The sequence below is a fragment of the Calonectris borealis genome, chromosome 6 (genome assembly GCF_964195595.1).
Source record: "Calonectris borealis chromosome 6, bCalBor7.hap1.2, whole genome shotgun sequence".
NCBI lineage: Eukaryota > Metazoa > Chordata > Aves > Procellariiformes > Procellariidae > Calonectris > Calonectris borealis.
This window is the reverse complement of record NC_134317.1, coordinates 18,593,393-18,607,570: the sequence shown is the minus strand read 5'-3', so window position 1 is coordinate 18,607,570 and position 14,178 is coordinate 18,593,393. Positions and strand designations below refer to the sequence as shown.

The 14,178-nt window shown below is 65.8% G+C and overlaps 1 protein-coding gene across 1 annotated transcript; it reads left to right on the top strand.

Annotated features, from left to right (window-relative positions):
• Positions 1–9,162: 9,162 nt before the first annotated feature.
• LOC142083529 (rac GTPase-activating protein 1-like) lies at positions 9,163–13,915 on the top strand. Its single transcript, XM_075153049.1, has 16 exons — positions 9,163–9,247; positions 9,374–9,576; positions 9,661–9,797; positions 10,002–10,080; positions 10,280–10,333; positions 10,965–11,042; positions 11,382–11,502; positions 11,769–11,929; positions 12,162–12,323; positions 12,472–12,567; positions 12,640–12,841; positions 12,918–13,023; positions 13,184–13,316; positions 13,392–13,494; positions 13,610–13,727; positions 13,803–13,915. Exons 1-16 carry the CDS (start codon positions 9,163–9,165, stop codon positions 13,852–13,854), a joined length of 1,890 nt encoding a protein of 629 aa, XP_075009150.1. The 3' UTR covers positions 13,855–13,915.
• The last annotated feature ends 263 nt before the right edge of the window (positions 13,916–14,178 follow it).

Sequence of the window (14,178 nt, the reverse complement as noted above, 5' to 3'; positions counted from 1 at the left end):
CTGCTGGGGCTGAGCCAGCCTGGGCGAGTCCCAGGGCCGGGCTCCCCAACCCGTCCTTTCCCTGCACCTCTCAGCCTGGCTTCATGGCACAAGCCCTGCCGGAGCACCCCCAGCCCAGCCCAGCACACCCCAGCTCTGCACGGGGCTCTGCCCCAGTCCCACCTCAAACCAGGCAGCCCTACAGCCTGCAAAAACTGGCCCCTGGCAGCTTTCCCCTTCCCTGATCCCTGGTCACCCGGGGCTAGGATCCCCCTGTCAGCACCCCAGCTGCGGGTGCCAGCACAGGGGCCATGCCCAGCCCTCCCTGCCCCCCGGGACGTTCTGCCACTGGGCACTCACTGTCTGGAAGTCGCTGCCGTTGCACTCCTCATCGCCGAACATGCAGCGGACAAGCATCTCGCCCAGGTCCAGCTGGTGGCCCACGCGCCCATAAAACTCCTCCAGGTCAAAGGGGCGGCTCTTCTCCTCCTCGTTCATGGCCAGCGTCCCCAGCAGAGCCTCCAGCCTGCTCCTCTCTGCGCTCTCCGGCACCAGGGGCCGGCCAGCCCCATCCAGGAGACCCAGCACCTCCCCTGCCCAGTACAGGTCGTGGCCGGAGAGCTGCGAGAAGCGGGCAGGGTTGAGGTTGCAGAGTGTGACGGCGGGGAAGGTCTTGTTGCGCGCCGTCTCCTCCTCCAGCTGGGTGCTGTGGGGGTACTGGAAGTACAAGCCCACGCACTTGGCGTAAGCGTGGATGAGGAGGGCCAGCGAGCCCAGGAAGGCCAGCAGCCACAGCAGGTTGCGGGCGGTATAGCGCCGGTGTCGGAAGATGTGCTGGATGCCGTGGAGGGTGGAGTGGCTGGCAAACTCCTCCAGGCTGCACGGGTGCCGCTGCGGGGACGGAACATCGCATGCTGGGTGCCCGGCGGGGTAGCCTTCCGCGGGAAGGGATCCTGAGGGCAAGGGGGGACCCCAGGGGCGTGGGGGGGGCCTCCGGGCTTCCTCCAGCCACATGCTGACGCGCGGCTCTGCCTCTCCCCGCTGAGCCCGAGGCACTGGAGGAGGTTTGAGGAGTGGATGACCGGCACGGCGACGGGCAGGCGGGCGGGCTGGGCTGTGCGGCAGGCGGCGTGCATCGGTGCCGGGGCGGGACCGGCGCGGCGTGGTGCTGTCCGCACCCTGCCCCGAGCGGGAAGCTCGCTGAGTGCCGAGACCACAGATGTACTTAGCGATCGCCGCATCCTGCAGGAACCGGAGCCAGAGGCTGAAACGTCCCGGAAAGCTTGGGGCTCTCTCACCGCCTGTCCCCTGGGGGTGCAGGCAATTAGCTGCAGTCCTGCTCACTTCCACCATCTCTGTGCACTTAGAGTGGGTTCCCCGGGGAGGGAGAGGTGGGCAAACTCCTCACATCCCCCTGCCAGGGCATGTAGGAGCCGCCCGGGCAGGGCTGCATGGCCCCGAGCTCAGGAGAGCTGCGTGGGCAGGTGTGTCTCGGGGGGCAATAGCTTTTTGGCCACGGGGATGTGAGGGGACCCCAAGCTCTGCACCAGCCTTGCAGGAGCACAGCTCCGAGACATCGGGCTGGCCAAGGAGCCGAGGTGCTGAGTGTCACTCTTGTCACAGCTCCTGCGCTTGGGCTCAAGCACCTCCTCTGGGCCCCGCAAAAGCTGCAAGGGGTCAGGCTCCCATGAGCAGAGGGTGAGGGTGGGGGGTGGCAGGGAACTCGGGGGGCAGTGATACAGACCCCAGGGGAGCGCCGGGTGCTGGTACCACCTGCCTGCCACCGCGGGGATGCTGCCGGGCTCCTTGGCGTGGCACTACCTCGAGGCTGGGAGCTCTGGCGCGGTGCTGGGACCGGCACAGCTCAGCATCCCTTGCCCTCGAGGTGCGCAGGAAGAGGCAAAATCTTTTATGAGGCCGGCAATATGGCTGAGGAGAACAGTTGCTTGTGAGCACTGAGAAGCACCCATGTGCCCAAAAGCTTCTCTCCCTTTCTGGACCATCTCAGTTGGTCTAGCAAAAGATATTGCCTTTCCCTACCGGGCTTGCCACACACGCACCCGGCTGGGCAGATCCCGCAGCGCTGTTTCACTGGCATTGGGAGCAGAGCGGAGACGCGGAGCAGAGCCGCATCTGTGGGGCCGGGGAGGACAGGCCGGGATCGGGGAGGATGCCCAAGCTGGGAGGAGGGGCTGTGCTCCCCCACCCTGCTCCCCACACTGGGCGCAGGAACCTCCCGGGAGGGAAGATGGGGAAATCAGGGGCGAGGGTGCCCAGGCACAGGGAGGAGGTGGTGCCCAGGCCCAGTGGGGCTGGAGGGGGGTGAGAGGGCTGGGCTCCCTCCTGCGGATGCTCGGACCTGGCCAGGCACCCAGAGGGGCCTGGAGTGGAGCGAAAGGCACTGCAAGGCCCCGCGGCGTCTGCAGCCACGGGTCGGTGATGCTGGCCCTGCCCAGCTGCGCTCCCCTGGCCCGTGCTCCCCAGCACAGCTCTAAATCCATTAGCTTTGCATAATTAGATTTTTCTCAATTACCAGATTATGATAATTAACAGCTCATTTGTAGGAGGCAGTGCCTAATCCCGGCATCGCGCTTGGCTCAGCGCCAGCCTGGCTCGCGAGGCTGCCGGTGCTGGGACGGCAGGCAGCGGAGCAAACACCGGCGCGGGGGAGCCCTGCCGGGGGGCCGGCAGCCTCGGGGATGCTCCCAGAACCCCCCAAAAGCTCTCCACCGCTGGTGACCTAGACCTCCGCTGCACTGCCTGGCCAATACAGCCTGTCTGGAGGGGTCGGTCCCCGAAAACAGGGGGATGAGAGCCCGTGCAGGGACAGCATCCGCCGGCGAGGGGAGCCAGCAGGGTTTTAGAAGTGGCTCAGGCACCCACCCGGCTCCGGAGATGCAGAAAACATCCTGCGACATCTCCTCCTGCAAGCAGCCACCAAGGGAAACCACAGGAGAGGTTAGCATCGTGGGCTCGGCTGGCGTGGCTGCAGTCATTAAGGGGCTTGTTAATGAACTTTTCTAGTCAATAATGTTGCCGAGGAAGGAAAGGAGAGCAGGGTAGCGGGAGGCAGCTGCCGGTAAGGTACCAATCTTCATCACAGGAAGGTAGGGCAGTCCAGGCAATTACTGCCCATCAACAGAGCTTCATCCCTAGTAAAATAATAGAACAAATATTAAGAGAAAAATGTTTCTGAGGACCTCGAGGGCAGGAGAACAGGGAGCAATAAAGATGTGCTTGGAGCTCACACAGAATAAATCTGCCCAGTCTGACTTGATTGCCTTTTTTGGGTAAAATTGCTAAATGAATCGATGGAGAGGAGACAAGAAGTGTGATATATCAGGCTTTTATTAAAGCATTTGATATAGCATCTCAGGGAATTAATTCTAGTTGGTGGGGACAGCCGTCCCCCACCTGGGCTGGGTGCAGCCAAGGAGGCGAGGGTGATGGGGTGGCCCCGGGTGCAAGGGGAGCATGGTGGCATCCTGTGACAGCAGTGTAAGCAGCACCGGCGGGGGCAGCCCCTCTTCCCCTACCCCAGGTGAAGGTGCTGCAGCTCCTGCTCCGTGCCCTGGCTCCCGGGGCAGCTGTGCCGGGAGCACCAGGGCTGCATCCAGCTTGTCCCCATGGGGCCGTGCCTGTAGCCAGCATGGTGCCCCCAGTGCACCCGTTCGGGGTCACCACCTCCGCGTGCCCAGGGCCATCCTGCAGCTTCAGAGCTCTTCTGCTCCTGCCATGGGTTCTGCCTGCAGAGCTCTGGCTGGGAAGCGGCATTGAGTGTGGGCAGCAGTCGTGCCCAGCCAGGCACGACTGGCTGGGATGTCTCAAGCCGTTCCCGTGCGTCTCCTTTGCATGGCATTTGTGATCTTCTGCCATGAGCGTCTCCAGGCGGGGGATCTGCTCCTGCCTCTCTGCCCAGCATGGGCGGCAATTTCGGCTCATACAGGCAATAAATCAGCCTGCTTGCCCGAGGGTGGCTGTGCGGCCCCTGCTGCTTCAGCTCGAATTTCCTAGTCTCAGATTACCCCGGGCTGCCTGAGAGCCGGCTGGTCTTGTGCTGCTCGTCGGAATTCCCCCAGCTCCGTTTCTGTTGCCAGATTTTGCGAAAGGCCCTCGAGGGTCCCCATGCCCAGGAGCAGCATCTCCCAGCGCCCCGTCCCCGCCGGCAGCCCTGCCGAGGAGCAGAGCTGCGCCAGCCCCGGCTGCCCGACGCCGTGGGGAGCCGGACGAGCCTCGGCGAGGCAGCTTCGCTCAACCGCAATGGTATTTGCTCCTCAGCCAGATCGGTGCAGGGTCAGAGGTCCCAGGCCAAATTTCCACATGTTTTTCTCAGCAGGGGAGCAGCCCAGAGTGTGGTTTTTGCTGGAAACCACCTGGAGTGTTTCTCCTTGAAAACAGTTTCTCCCGACAGGGTTCCTTTGATGCTCACACTGGGAGCACCACACGCAGCAGTTACGCTCCTGGCTGGAGCCTCCTTTCCCCTCACCGAGGAGTCCCTCTTGCCGTCCCCCTTCGGCCTCGACAGCCTCTTCCCCTGTCCGAGCAGTGCCAAGGAGCCGGGGGCTGGAGGTGCCGGCGGCGATGGCAGGCTCTCTCATGGAAACAGCCCTGCCACGGGGCAGCGAGCGAGAGAGTCCTGCTGCTGGCAGCGCCCACAAAGTGATGGGGTCCCCGGGAGCCGTGAGATGCCAGGGGAAGCTGGTGGAGAAGGGGCTCATGAAGACACAGCTCACCCCGGCACCCGGCCAGCCAATCTGCTCTGTAAGAAAGGCACTAAATATCCGTGAGACCACTCAGACACCCCAAGTGGGTGTGATGAGCAAAGCACCAGTGGTTTGGGAGCCAAGCAGAGAGAAAAGACCTGTGTTATTGTGGCATCAGCAGATTCCCCCAGGACCCCCACTTTTGGGGTGACAGAGCAAGCTATTAAATGAGGCGCGTCCGCAGTGGTCCCAGCAGCACCTCTCCCCTTCCCACTATCTCTTCTCTCTGCACAGCCTGGCTCCTTCCTGCACCAGCCTCTTTCCAGCTCCTTGCACTGGTGCTAATCCCCTAATCTGTGCAAAGCAACAATTTTCTCCGTGGCATCGCGGCTGGTTTGAGATCTGCATCCCTCCTCCCTCGAAAGCCAGCTCCCTTATCAGCAGCAGGTATCAGGTGAGCCAGGCACCATCTACCTCCGATAAACCCATGTTTTATTTTGCCCTATTCCCATTTATCTCTGAGCCTGTAATTAGCCCTCATCTTGCAATGCATTGTGCTGCCTTGTGCACTGAGGAGCGGAGAGGATGCGTGCTTTGCCCTGGACCACAGCCTTTTGCCGGCAGGGTTCGAGGATCTGGCAGGGTGATGCTTGGGGACAAATCCTGCCTGCCACGGTGGCTGCCGAGCTGTCCCTCCTCTCTCCGCACCCGGACCACGTTCCCTTTAATCTCACACAGCGGCGGGGATGGATTTTTTCCCTGTGAGCCAGATGTGTTGCACGGAGCATAAACACCCGCGACAGTTGTTGTGCTCCTCGGTGCGAAGGCATCAGATGTCTGCATTAAAACAAAGCTCTCCACTTAATTACTCAGGCTGATAATTCAGCGCGTGGAGGCGGCTCTGGCTGAGAGCAGAGGGCTGGATCACAGCTGGGACTGGAGAGCCTTGGAGTGCACATTAATCCCGGCTCTCGCAGCCCTGATTAACGGTGCTGGAAACCTGCCCGCCCTGCTCATTCCCAGGGGAAGGATCTGTCCCGGCACCCACTCGCTGTCCCGCCGGAGGGTGCCCCAGCTGGTGCCCAAGGGGCTCTGCTGACCCCTTGCTGGGCCAAGGCGTCCCCTGCCCAGCATCTTCAGGGTGGGGTGGTCCAGAACATGGGGGATCGTCACTTAGAGGGTGCTGCGCTGTCCCGGGCACAGCCATCTGCTGCGTCTGGAGCCCAAGGGAGCCGTGCACAAGACGGGGAGGGCAGAGCCCCAGGGTCACCCTGTGCAGGGACCCACTGCCAGAGCACTGCCAGCAGGAGCTGGAGCCAGCCCCGTGGCCAGGCTCAGAGCAGGATGAGGCAGACCACCACAGGCTTTCTTCTTGAGGTCCCAGCTGCCTGCTACTGCTAACACGCATTTCTCCTTCCATGGACCAGCAAACATCTCCTGCAAATTTGCCTCGCTCCGCTCTGTCAGCACCAGGGCCCAGGGCCCTTCCCGGGGGAGTGCCTCACTCAGCTGTCCGGGCAGGCGTGTGCCCTCGCCCCGCGAGCGCCCGCCCTGCTCTGCCAGTCTCTGGGGTGGAATGCTCACGCATGGGGCTGCTCCCTTGGACCCATCTCCCCTCCAGCCGGCACCCCCAGCCTGGCCCCTGCTCCCTCCCAGGCTCCTCGCCTCTCCCCATCCCTACCTGACCCCAGTGCCTGGGCATCCCTGGATCTGGGGCATCCCTCTCCTGGCAGAGCCCCCATCCCCGGGCACCCTGTAAGCTGGCGCTGCCGCAGATCTGCCTGTGGGGTCCTGTCTGTCTGGGGAGACTGATTTCCGCCAGCTCTGCTCCTGCCCTCTTATCTCTCCTCCCTGGACTGCACACCTCGCTCCGTGGCCCCGGCAAACAAGAGCAATAGACCCCATCCTGCCTGGGCTGAGCACCCAGGCTGGTGCTGGATGTGCAGGGCAGCTGGGCCCCATGCAGGCAGGCAGGCAGGCAGCTGCAGGCAGCACCATCCCAGTGGGGCCCCAAGGGTTAAGTTGTCATGTATTCAGGGCCACACGCTGGCCAGGAATTACACTTTTATCGGCGCGCGGTGCTGCTGCCGCTTGAATTGGGACTGGGAACTCTATTTCCGAGCTCACCCAAATTATTCTCAAAGAGATAAAGCGCGGTGCAGAGCAGCGCCGGCGCTTCATTAACATTCCCCAGCCCATTCAGCTTTAAACGAAGATTGCCTGCCTCGGAAAATGATAAAATTGAACATGTGAAGCAGGGCATTATGTTCCATCAGCCGATATTATTTCCCACGCAGGAGCCGAGCAGAGACACAAACAGCTATTTATGCAGCGCCTGGCCAAACTGGGGTGGCTCGGGAGGGGAAGCAGGCAGGGGAGGCACAGGGTGGGTGGCGGGTGTCTGGGCACAAGATGGGCTGCCTGCCTGATGCCAGGGTGGCTCTGCCCTCCTGAGGGCTCCCAGGATTGTGCCCAGGGTGCAGGGGGCATTCACGAGCCACAAACCTGCTCCATGCACCGGGTGAGGAAAGGGGCTCCGGGTGTGTGGGTGTGTGGCCAGCACTGGCCGTGTCCTGCAAGACTGGAGGCATCTCCATCTGCTGCCCTGCCCCGGGGGATGTGAGCGCCTGGAGCCCTGCCAGGGCTGAGCAAGTGGGGTGCTGGCTCCAAGTGTAGGATGGGGTCCCACCTCCTGGGGCTGGGTGCTGGGCTGGCGGGCGCTGGGGAGCACCCGCAGGCAGGGAGCACGTGCCTCCCGGGACCAGGCAGTGGAGGGCTGAGCAGGCAGGGAGGGCTGAGCAGGCAGCAAGGGCTGAGCAGGCAGACCCCCGAGGCTGCGATTGGATTTTGCTTGGCTATGCCGAGCCTATCGATCCAGCAATAATTAAAGTCGCTCCAAAACCTGACTCATATTCAACCTTGGGAGGAAGGAGCTTCTCTGAGAAACACCCTCTGCTCCCCGTGCGCCGGCACAGCAGGGAGCTCAGCCCCGCTAGGGCGCTGCCAGGCCCTCCCAGTCCCCTGCCAGGATCTGTCCCCAAGGGGGACACTGCCTTGGGACTGCCTGGGGCCCCAGACACCAGCACCCCATCAGGCAGCATCCTGGCCGGTGTCCCCAGCACCGCAGTGACCCTGATGAGCCTCAGCCCTCAGGGTGGGGTCTGTGCCACCCAGACCCTATAGTCCAGGATAAGCCCAGGCTGTTTTCTCACCAAGCACCTCAGACACCTCCCTGGGATGTGGGGGTGCTCCCCCATGCCCCTTGCTTGTCCCTGTGTGGGACCGGCGCAGTTGAATCTGCAGCCACCCCTGAGAGGCACCAGGGTGCTGGAGGGATCTGCTGCCATATGCCCATGGGGTGCAAAACCCCCTTCTCTAGGTCAGAGGCAGGCGAGGGGCCTGCGAGGGTGTATGTGTGTGCATGTTGTGTGTGTGCAGGGGCTTGCACGCCCAGTCCTGCCGCCAGCCCCGCTGCTATTTGCGGTATTCGCAGCAGGTCGGGACAGGCACCGAGGAGGGGGAGCTGCCGTTCACCGGGGCCCCCCGCAAACCCGCCCGGAGCCCCCGCGGGGACGCAGGGCCTCCAGGACCTGGGGGCTGCGGCAGGGAGAGAGGCCCCAGGGCTGCGCCGGGGAGCCCCTGGGCAGAGGACCCCGTGGGGTACAGCACCCTCGCAGCGCCGGGCAGCAGCTGGGCTTCGAGGCGGGGAGGTGGCTCCATCTGCAGGACACGGGCCCGGCCGGGCGCCCCGGTGCTGGGGGTCCCCACCGCCGCAGGCAGCCGCCAGCCGCTTTGCATGCGGGGCACAGCGGTGGGGGACAGCGGACAAGAACACCGGCTCCTCCGGCTCCTCCGGCTCCCACCCACGTCGCTCCCGGGAAGCGGAGGGGGGCGGGGGCAAGCGGTGCTGGGAGCCAGCCCCCTCCCGCACCCCTGCACCCCAAAGCGCACCCCGCGCCCGGTGCTCCCGCCCGACGCCCCTGCATCCCCAAGGCACCCCACACCCACTGCGCCTGCACCCCTCAAGTGCTCTCATCTGGTACCCCCGCTGCCAGGGCACCCCACCCCCAAAGGCGACCCCCACCCAGCACCCTCGTCCTTGCCGCGGGCTCTTGCCCTACACCCCTGCAGCCCGCACTGCCGCCCCGCACCCCGGGGCACCCCGCGCCCAAGGCTCCCGGGAGGGCTCCCCGCGCCGGCAGCCGTCGGGGCGGCGGGCCGGGCCCCGGTGGCGGCGGGAGGCGGAGGCGGAGCCGGGCCGGGCTCCACCCCGGCCCCCGGCCCACATAGGCCGGCCGGGAGGGCCCCTCGCCCCCGGAGCCTGCGCCGTCCCGGGGGCGCACGGCGGACCCCGGCGGCTGGGGGAGAGCGCGGGGCGGGAGCTGCGGGGGCGTCCCCGGGAAGGGAGGCGGGGGGGGGGGCCGTGCTGCCTCCCTCCAGAGGGGCTGCGGGGCGTCCCGCCCCGTCCCAGGGCGGCGGGATGCTGCGGCAGCGCTGCGGACGGCTCCTGGCCCGGCTGGAGCGGGCGCTGCAGCTGCTGGAGCTCGGCGGCAGCGTGGAGGAAGGTGGGTGCTCGCAGCCCCTCGGCGTGGGGCACCCCGCGACCCCCGGCTCTGCTGCCAGCGGGGACTGGGGGAGCTGGGGGGCCGGCCCCCCCGTCCCGGCTGGCCACTCGCTTGTGTTGCCCCCAGACTACATCCTGATCGCTCAGTGCTTCGAGGCGACGCGCCAGCGATGCTGCCGCCTGGAGCAGGACGGGCGGCGGGCCCGCGAGCAGCTGGCCCGTGTGGAGGCCGAGCGGGCGGCGCTGGAGGTGAAGCTCAAGCACGCCCGCAACCAGGTGGAGGTGGAGATGAAGAAGCGGCACCGGGCGGAGGCTGAGCTGGAGAAGCAGGTCTGGGGGCTGGCTGCAGGCGTACCCCACGGGGCTGTCTGCGGGGACCCCAGCCTGCTCACCGCCGCCCCGATTCGCTTGCAGGAGCGCAAACTTCAGCTGGTCTTCGAGTCCCTGATGCGGGAGCCGTGGGGCAGCGGGGTGCTGAGCGGGGAGCAGCGCTCCGTCCTCAGCGCCCTGGCCGGCTGGCGTCTTGGGGCGGCCCTGGCACCGGGCAGGAGGTGAGCAGGGCTGGTGGTCCTTGTCCCAGCCCCTCGGGCAGCCCTGGGCTCAGCTGTGCCCCTCTTCCCCTCACCTCTGCTGGGCACGGGGGTGCTCGGGCTCTGCAGAGGTGTCAGCTCTGGGCTCCCAGGACCAGCTGTACACGTAGGTCCTGGCCAGGGGGGGTTTGCCCCGGCCGGGCTGACCCCCAGTGTGCTCCACAGGTCGTCTGCAGTGGATGAATCATGTCAGTCCCTCCTGTCCCACTCGGACATCAGCTACGACCGCACTGAAGACGATGTGGTAAGGAGCGACCCACTGTGAGTCCCAGGGTTTGGCTTCTCCCCAGCAGCGAGGGGGCGGTTTTGCCCGACTCTCGCGGTGGGGCAGCCCCTTGCATGGCCACGGGGGCGGGCTGCCATCGGGGCCGGAGCAAGGATGCTGGGGGTGCCCCTGGCCCCATGCAGCTGTGCCAGCCCCCAGCCTCCCTGCTGCCTTTCAGGATGTTGATATGACGGTGGTGCGGACCCTGAAGCGCAAAGCCCAGGAGAGGCAGGTACGAGGGAAATGCTGGGATGCAGCAGCCCTGGGGGCTGGTGCTGAGGTGGGGTCTGTGCCCCTGTGTGGGTGAGGATCCCCTGGGTCTGCTCTGCTGTCCTGCACCGTGCCCATGGGACCCTCTGCCCGCACAGGCCAGCAGCCCAGGCTGGGGTGCTGGCCCTGAGCCACGCAGGGTTAGGGCACCCAGATACTTCTCCGTCCCCACATGGGAGGCTGCAAAGAACCTGGCAGGGGGTTTAATTTATTGATGCTGCGCTGGGAGCATCGTCTCTCAGCAAACCTCTCACGATCAATAGAAACTCCATTACCCTCCACCATGGCCCAGCCGGGCTCCTCAATAATTCATCCCCACGTGCAGGCATCCCGCACCCTGCTCCGCTCACACCTCTGCATTGCAGGCCTGGCCTGGCCTCCCCCAGCCCCAGGGCTGGCTCTAACCCAGGTGGAGTCCTGGGTGCCCACGGGTCCCCACGGTGCCTGGTGTGGGGCAGGCAATGCTGGGGGACAGGGTGAGACTGGGATCTTTTGTGGAGCTGAGACCACTTGGCTTGGGTCCTCTGATGTGGGGCGGCGGAGTCAGGGAGGGGGTTCCTGCCTACCCTTCACCCCATCTGCTCTGTCCCCAGCGTGTGTCCCTGGCCCCTCAGATCGGCCCCGTGGTGGTGGCGAAGCGGCACCGGTCTTCTGTGACACCCCACAACGCCGTGAGTAGGGACCCCAGTGTGTCCTGGGCAGGGTGTTGCCAGAAGGGAACACTGAAACCTTTGGTTCTGTGGGTGCTGTGGAGTCTGGGGGTGCTCAGCTGTCCCCTCTGAGTGCCTGTGCCCTGCAGCCTGTATCCCGCTGGTCCCAATGGGGACAGCATCCCTGGCTGAGCTGGACCAGTGCCCTGCAGCCTGTATCCCCCCATACCCGTGGTGACAGCATCCCGGGCTGTGCAGGACCGCAGGGATGGGGAGCGGGCGGTGCAGAGCTCATGGGGAGATGTTGGAGCACTGTGGGGCTGCAGCTAGGCACATTCTCACTGCCCCCCATCTCAGCAGGCGAGTGTCCCCCCTGTACCCCCTCCTGACGAGGTCCCAGGCCCTGCCGGCAGCCTCCTGCCTGCTGCTTTGGTGCCACAACGCCGCTCTCGCCAGGGACACTGTGTCTCCACACGTGCAGGTCACGGGAAGGGCTGGGGAGGAGGGGGCTCATGGGTGGTGTGGGACCAGCCTCGGGGTGCTGCTGTCATGGGGGAGGGAGGGGATCTGCTGAGGGATGCTTGTCCCCACCATGGGGGTACCAGAGTCCTCTGGACACGCTAAATTCCTCTGTCCTAGGGCAGCTGGGTTGCTGCAGGGGGTCCCTGGGAGGTGGGAAGCCTCCCCACATCCCAGCTGGGGTGGTTTGCCTTTCAGGGTGCCCTCCACTACCTCCTGTCTCTGCAGAGCTGACCACGGCGTGGGGCACCAGCGAGGATCCGGGCTGCCGTGCCCTGGGGCAGGAGACCCACACGGAGGGCAGCTCCTCAGGGCAGCCAGTGCCAGGCCCCTTCCCCTCGCCTCCACGGGGCTTCCCGCCGCTCCAGCACCAGTTCACCTCCAAAACGGTGCGTGCCCCAGCCTCTCTCCCTCCTCTTGGCTGCTATGGAGAAGGGAGCAGGGAACAGGGCAGGGGGAAGGGGTCTGAGGGGTGGGCAAAGCTCCCCTTCACCCATCCCCAGCCCAGCTCTGCCTGCACGGGGGATGGATGGAGGTGGTAGGGGCTGGTTTGGGCAGGATGAAGGAGTGGTACTGGGTACCTGCAGGAAGGAGGGTCCTGACTCTGTTCCCCCTCTCCAGGTGATCCGCCCCGAGCCGTGCGGTGTCTGCGGCTCCCGCATCCGCTTTGGGAAAACTGCTGTCAAGTGCCGCCAGTGCCAGCTGCTGCTGCACCCCAAGTGCCGGGAGCAGTGCCCCAGCCCCTGCGCACCCCGGCCTCACCACCACGCCTGGCCCCGCGAGGTGAGGGGGGGCACGGCGGGCTGCCGAGGGGCTGCTCCACATCCCCGTGGGGCTGCCGGGCTATTGGCCCTGGGGCGCTGGGGCTCTGCCCGCCCTGGCTGCAGGGCTGGGCGGTGGGTGCAGAGCGGGTCGGCGTTGTCCTCCCCAGGGTGTGCTGGCTGACTTCGCGCCCCCCACGCCGCCCCTGGTGCCCACGCTGGTGGTGCAGTGTGTGACCGAGGTGGAGACGCGAGGCTTGACGGAGGTAGGGGCTGCGGCAGTGGGGGCGGCGATGCTGCGGTCCCTGCGGGGCTGAGCCCCTCTCCCTGCGCCCCAGACAGGGCTGTACCGGGTGCCAGGCGCGGAGCAGCTGGTGCGGGAGTGGAAGCGGAGGCTGCTGCGGGCCGGAGGTGCACTGCCCGCCCTCAGCAGCGTGGCTGACATCCACGTGGTGTGCGGAGTGCTCAAGGACTTTCTGCGGGGGCTCAAGGAGCCGCTGGTCACCTTCAGCCTCCACCCTGCCTTCCTGCGGGCTGCCGGTGAGCGGGGGTCCCGAGCCCAGGGGATGGGAAGGGGCTGCTCCTCCCCTAACATCCCTCCCCGGTGCTGCCGCAGACATCCCAGATGATGCCGCCTGCGGCACAGCCCTGCGCCACGTGGTGAGCAAGCTGCCCCCGGCCAACAGGGACACCCTGGCCTTCCTCATGCTGCACCTGCTCAGGTGAGGGGCTTGTCCCAGCACAGTATCCCATGGGTCTGTCCCCACCTCCTGGCTCTCTGCTCCCCACCCAGGCTCCTCGCCCCAGAGAAGGGAAGCTGGGCTGAGGATGAGGGGCCCCTTGGCCGGGCAGCGTGCTCACACCGTCCATCCCCCCTTGCAGAGTGTCACGCAGCCCTGACTGCAAGATGGACGTCCTAAACCTGTCCCGCGTGTTTGGTCCCACACTGGTGGGACACGGCTCGGCCAACCCCACGCCGCTTGCCATCATGGAGGACACACCACGGCAGTGCAAGGTGAGGGGGTTCCCAAGGTGCGGGGTGTACCCTGGGCACTGCCGGCATCCCCATCCTCTATCCCTCCCTGCCCAGGTGGTGGCTCAGCTCCTCTCGCTGCCGCCTGACTTCTGGAGAGGCTTCGTGGGGACGGAGCAGGAGAACCTGGTGCCAACACCAACCCCAAGGGGCGAACGTGGTGAGGCACAGGAGCCCTGGCCCCCTCCTTGCCCTTGCCCTGTGGCTGCTGAAGGGTCCTGGGTGCCCATGGCTGGGCTGGGGTGTGGAAACTGTCCCCCTCCTCTGTCCCACAGAGCTGTTCTTCCGCCCCATCGCCTCCCCGGAGCCCAAGCCGGGCCAGTTGAGCCCAGCCGGCACCTGCTGCCTCCCCAGCACCCTGCGGAGCTGCGTGGGCACAGCTGCCCGGCCCCCGTGAGTGCTGCTGGGGGTGGGTGGGGGGCCCAGGGGAGCTCACTTTGTACCCCTGACTCATGTCTCCCCACGCAGGCAGGGGCTGGCCCCGAAGAAGGTGGGTCGGTTCTTCCCTTCTCCGGTGTAGCCTGCCGCAGTGGCTCCCTGGGGGCACGGAGCTGGCACCGGAGGAGGAGCGAAGCCTGCGGGACCAGGCAGATGCCTGTGGGCTGGTGGTGCCAAGCTCCAAGCCATGCTCTGCTTCCCTGGGGACTGGGGAGCAGGGCTGTCTCTGCCCAGCTGTGGTGGCAGGGATGCTGCGCCAGCGCTGTACTTAAGGCCTGGTTTGTATTAAATGTTTGCAGCAAAACAAGCCTGGCTCTGGCTGCTGTCTCTCCCTCCCTGCTGCTGCCAGGTGCCAGGGTTTGGGGCTCACTGGCATGACACAGCCTGGCTGGGCAGCAGACAAGAG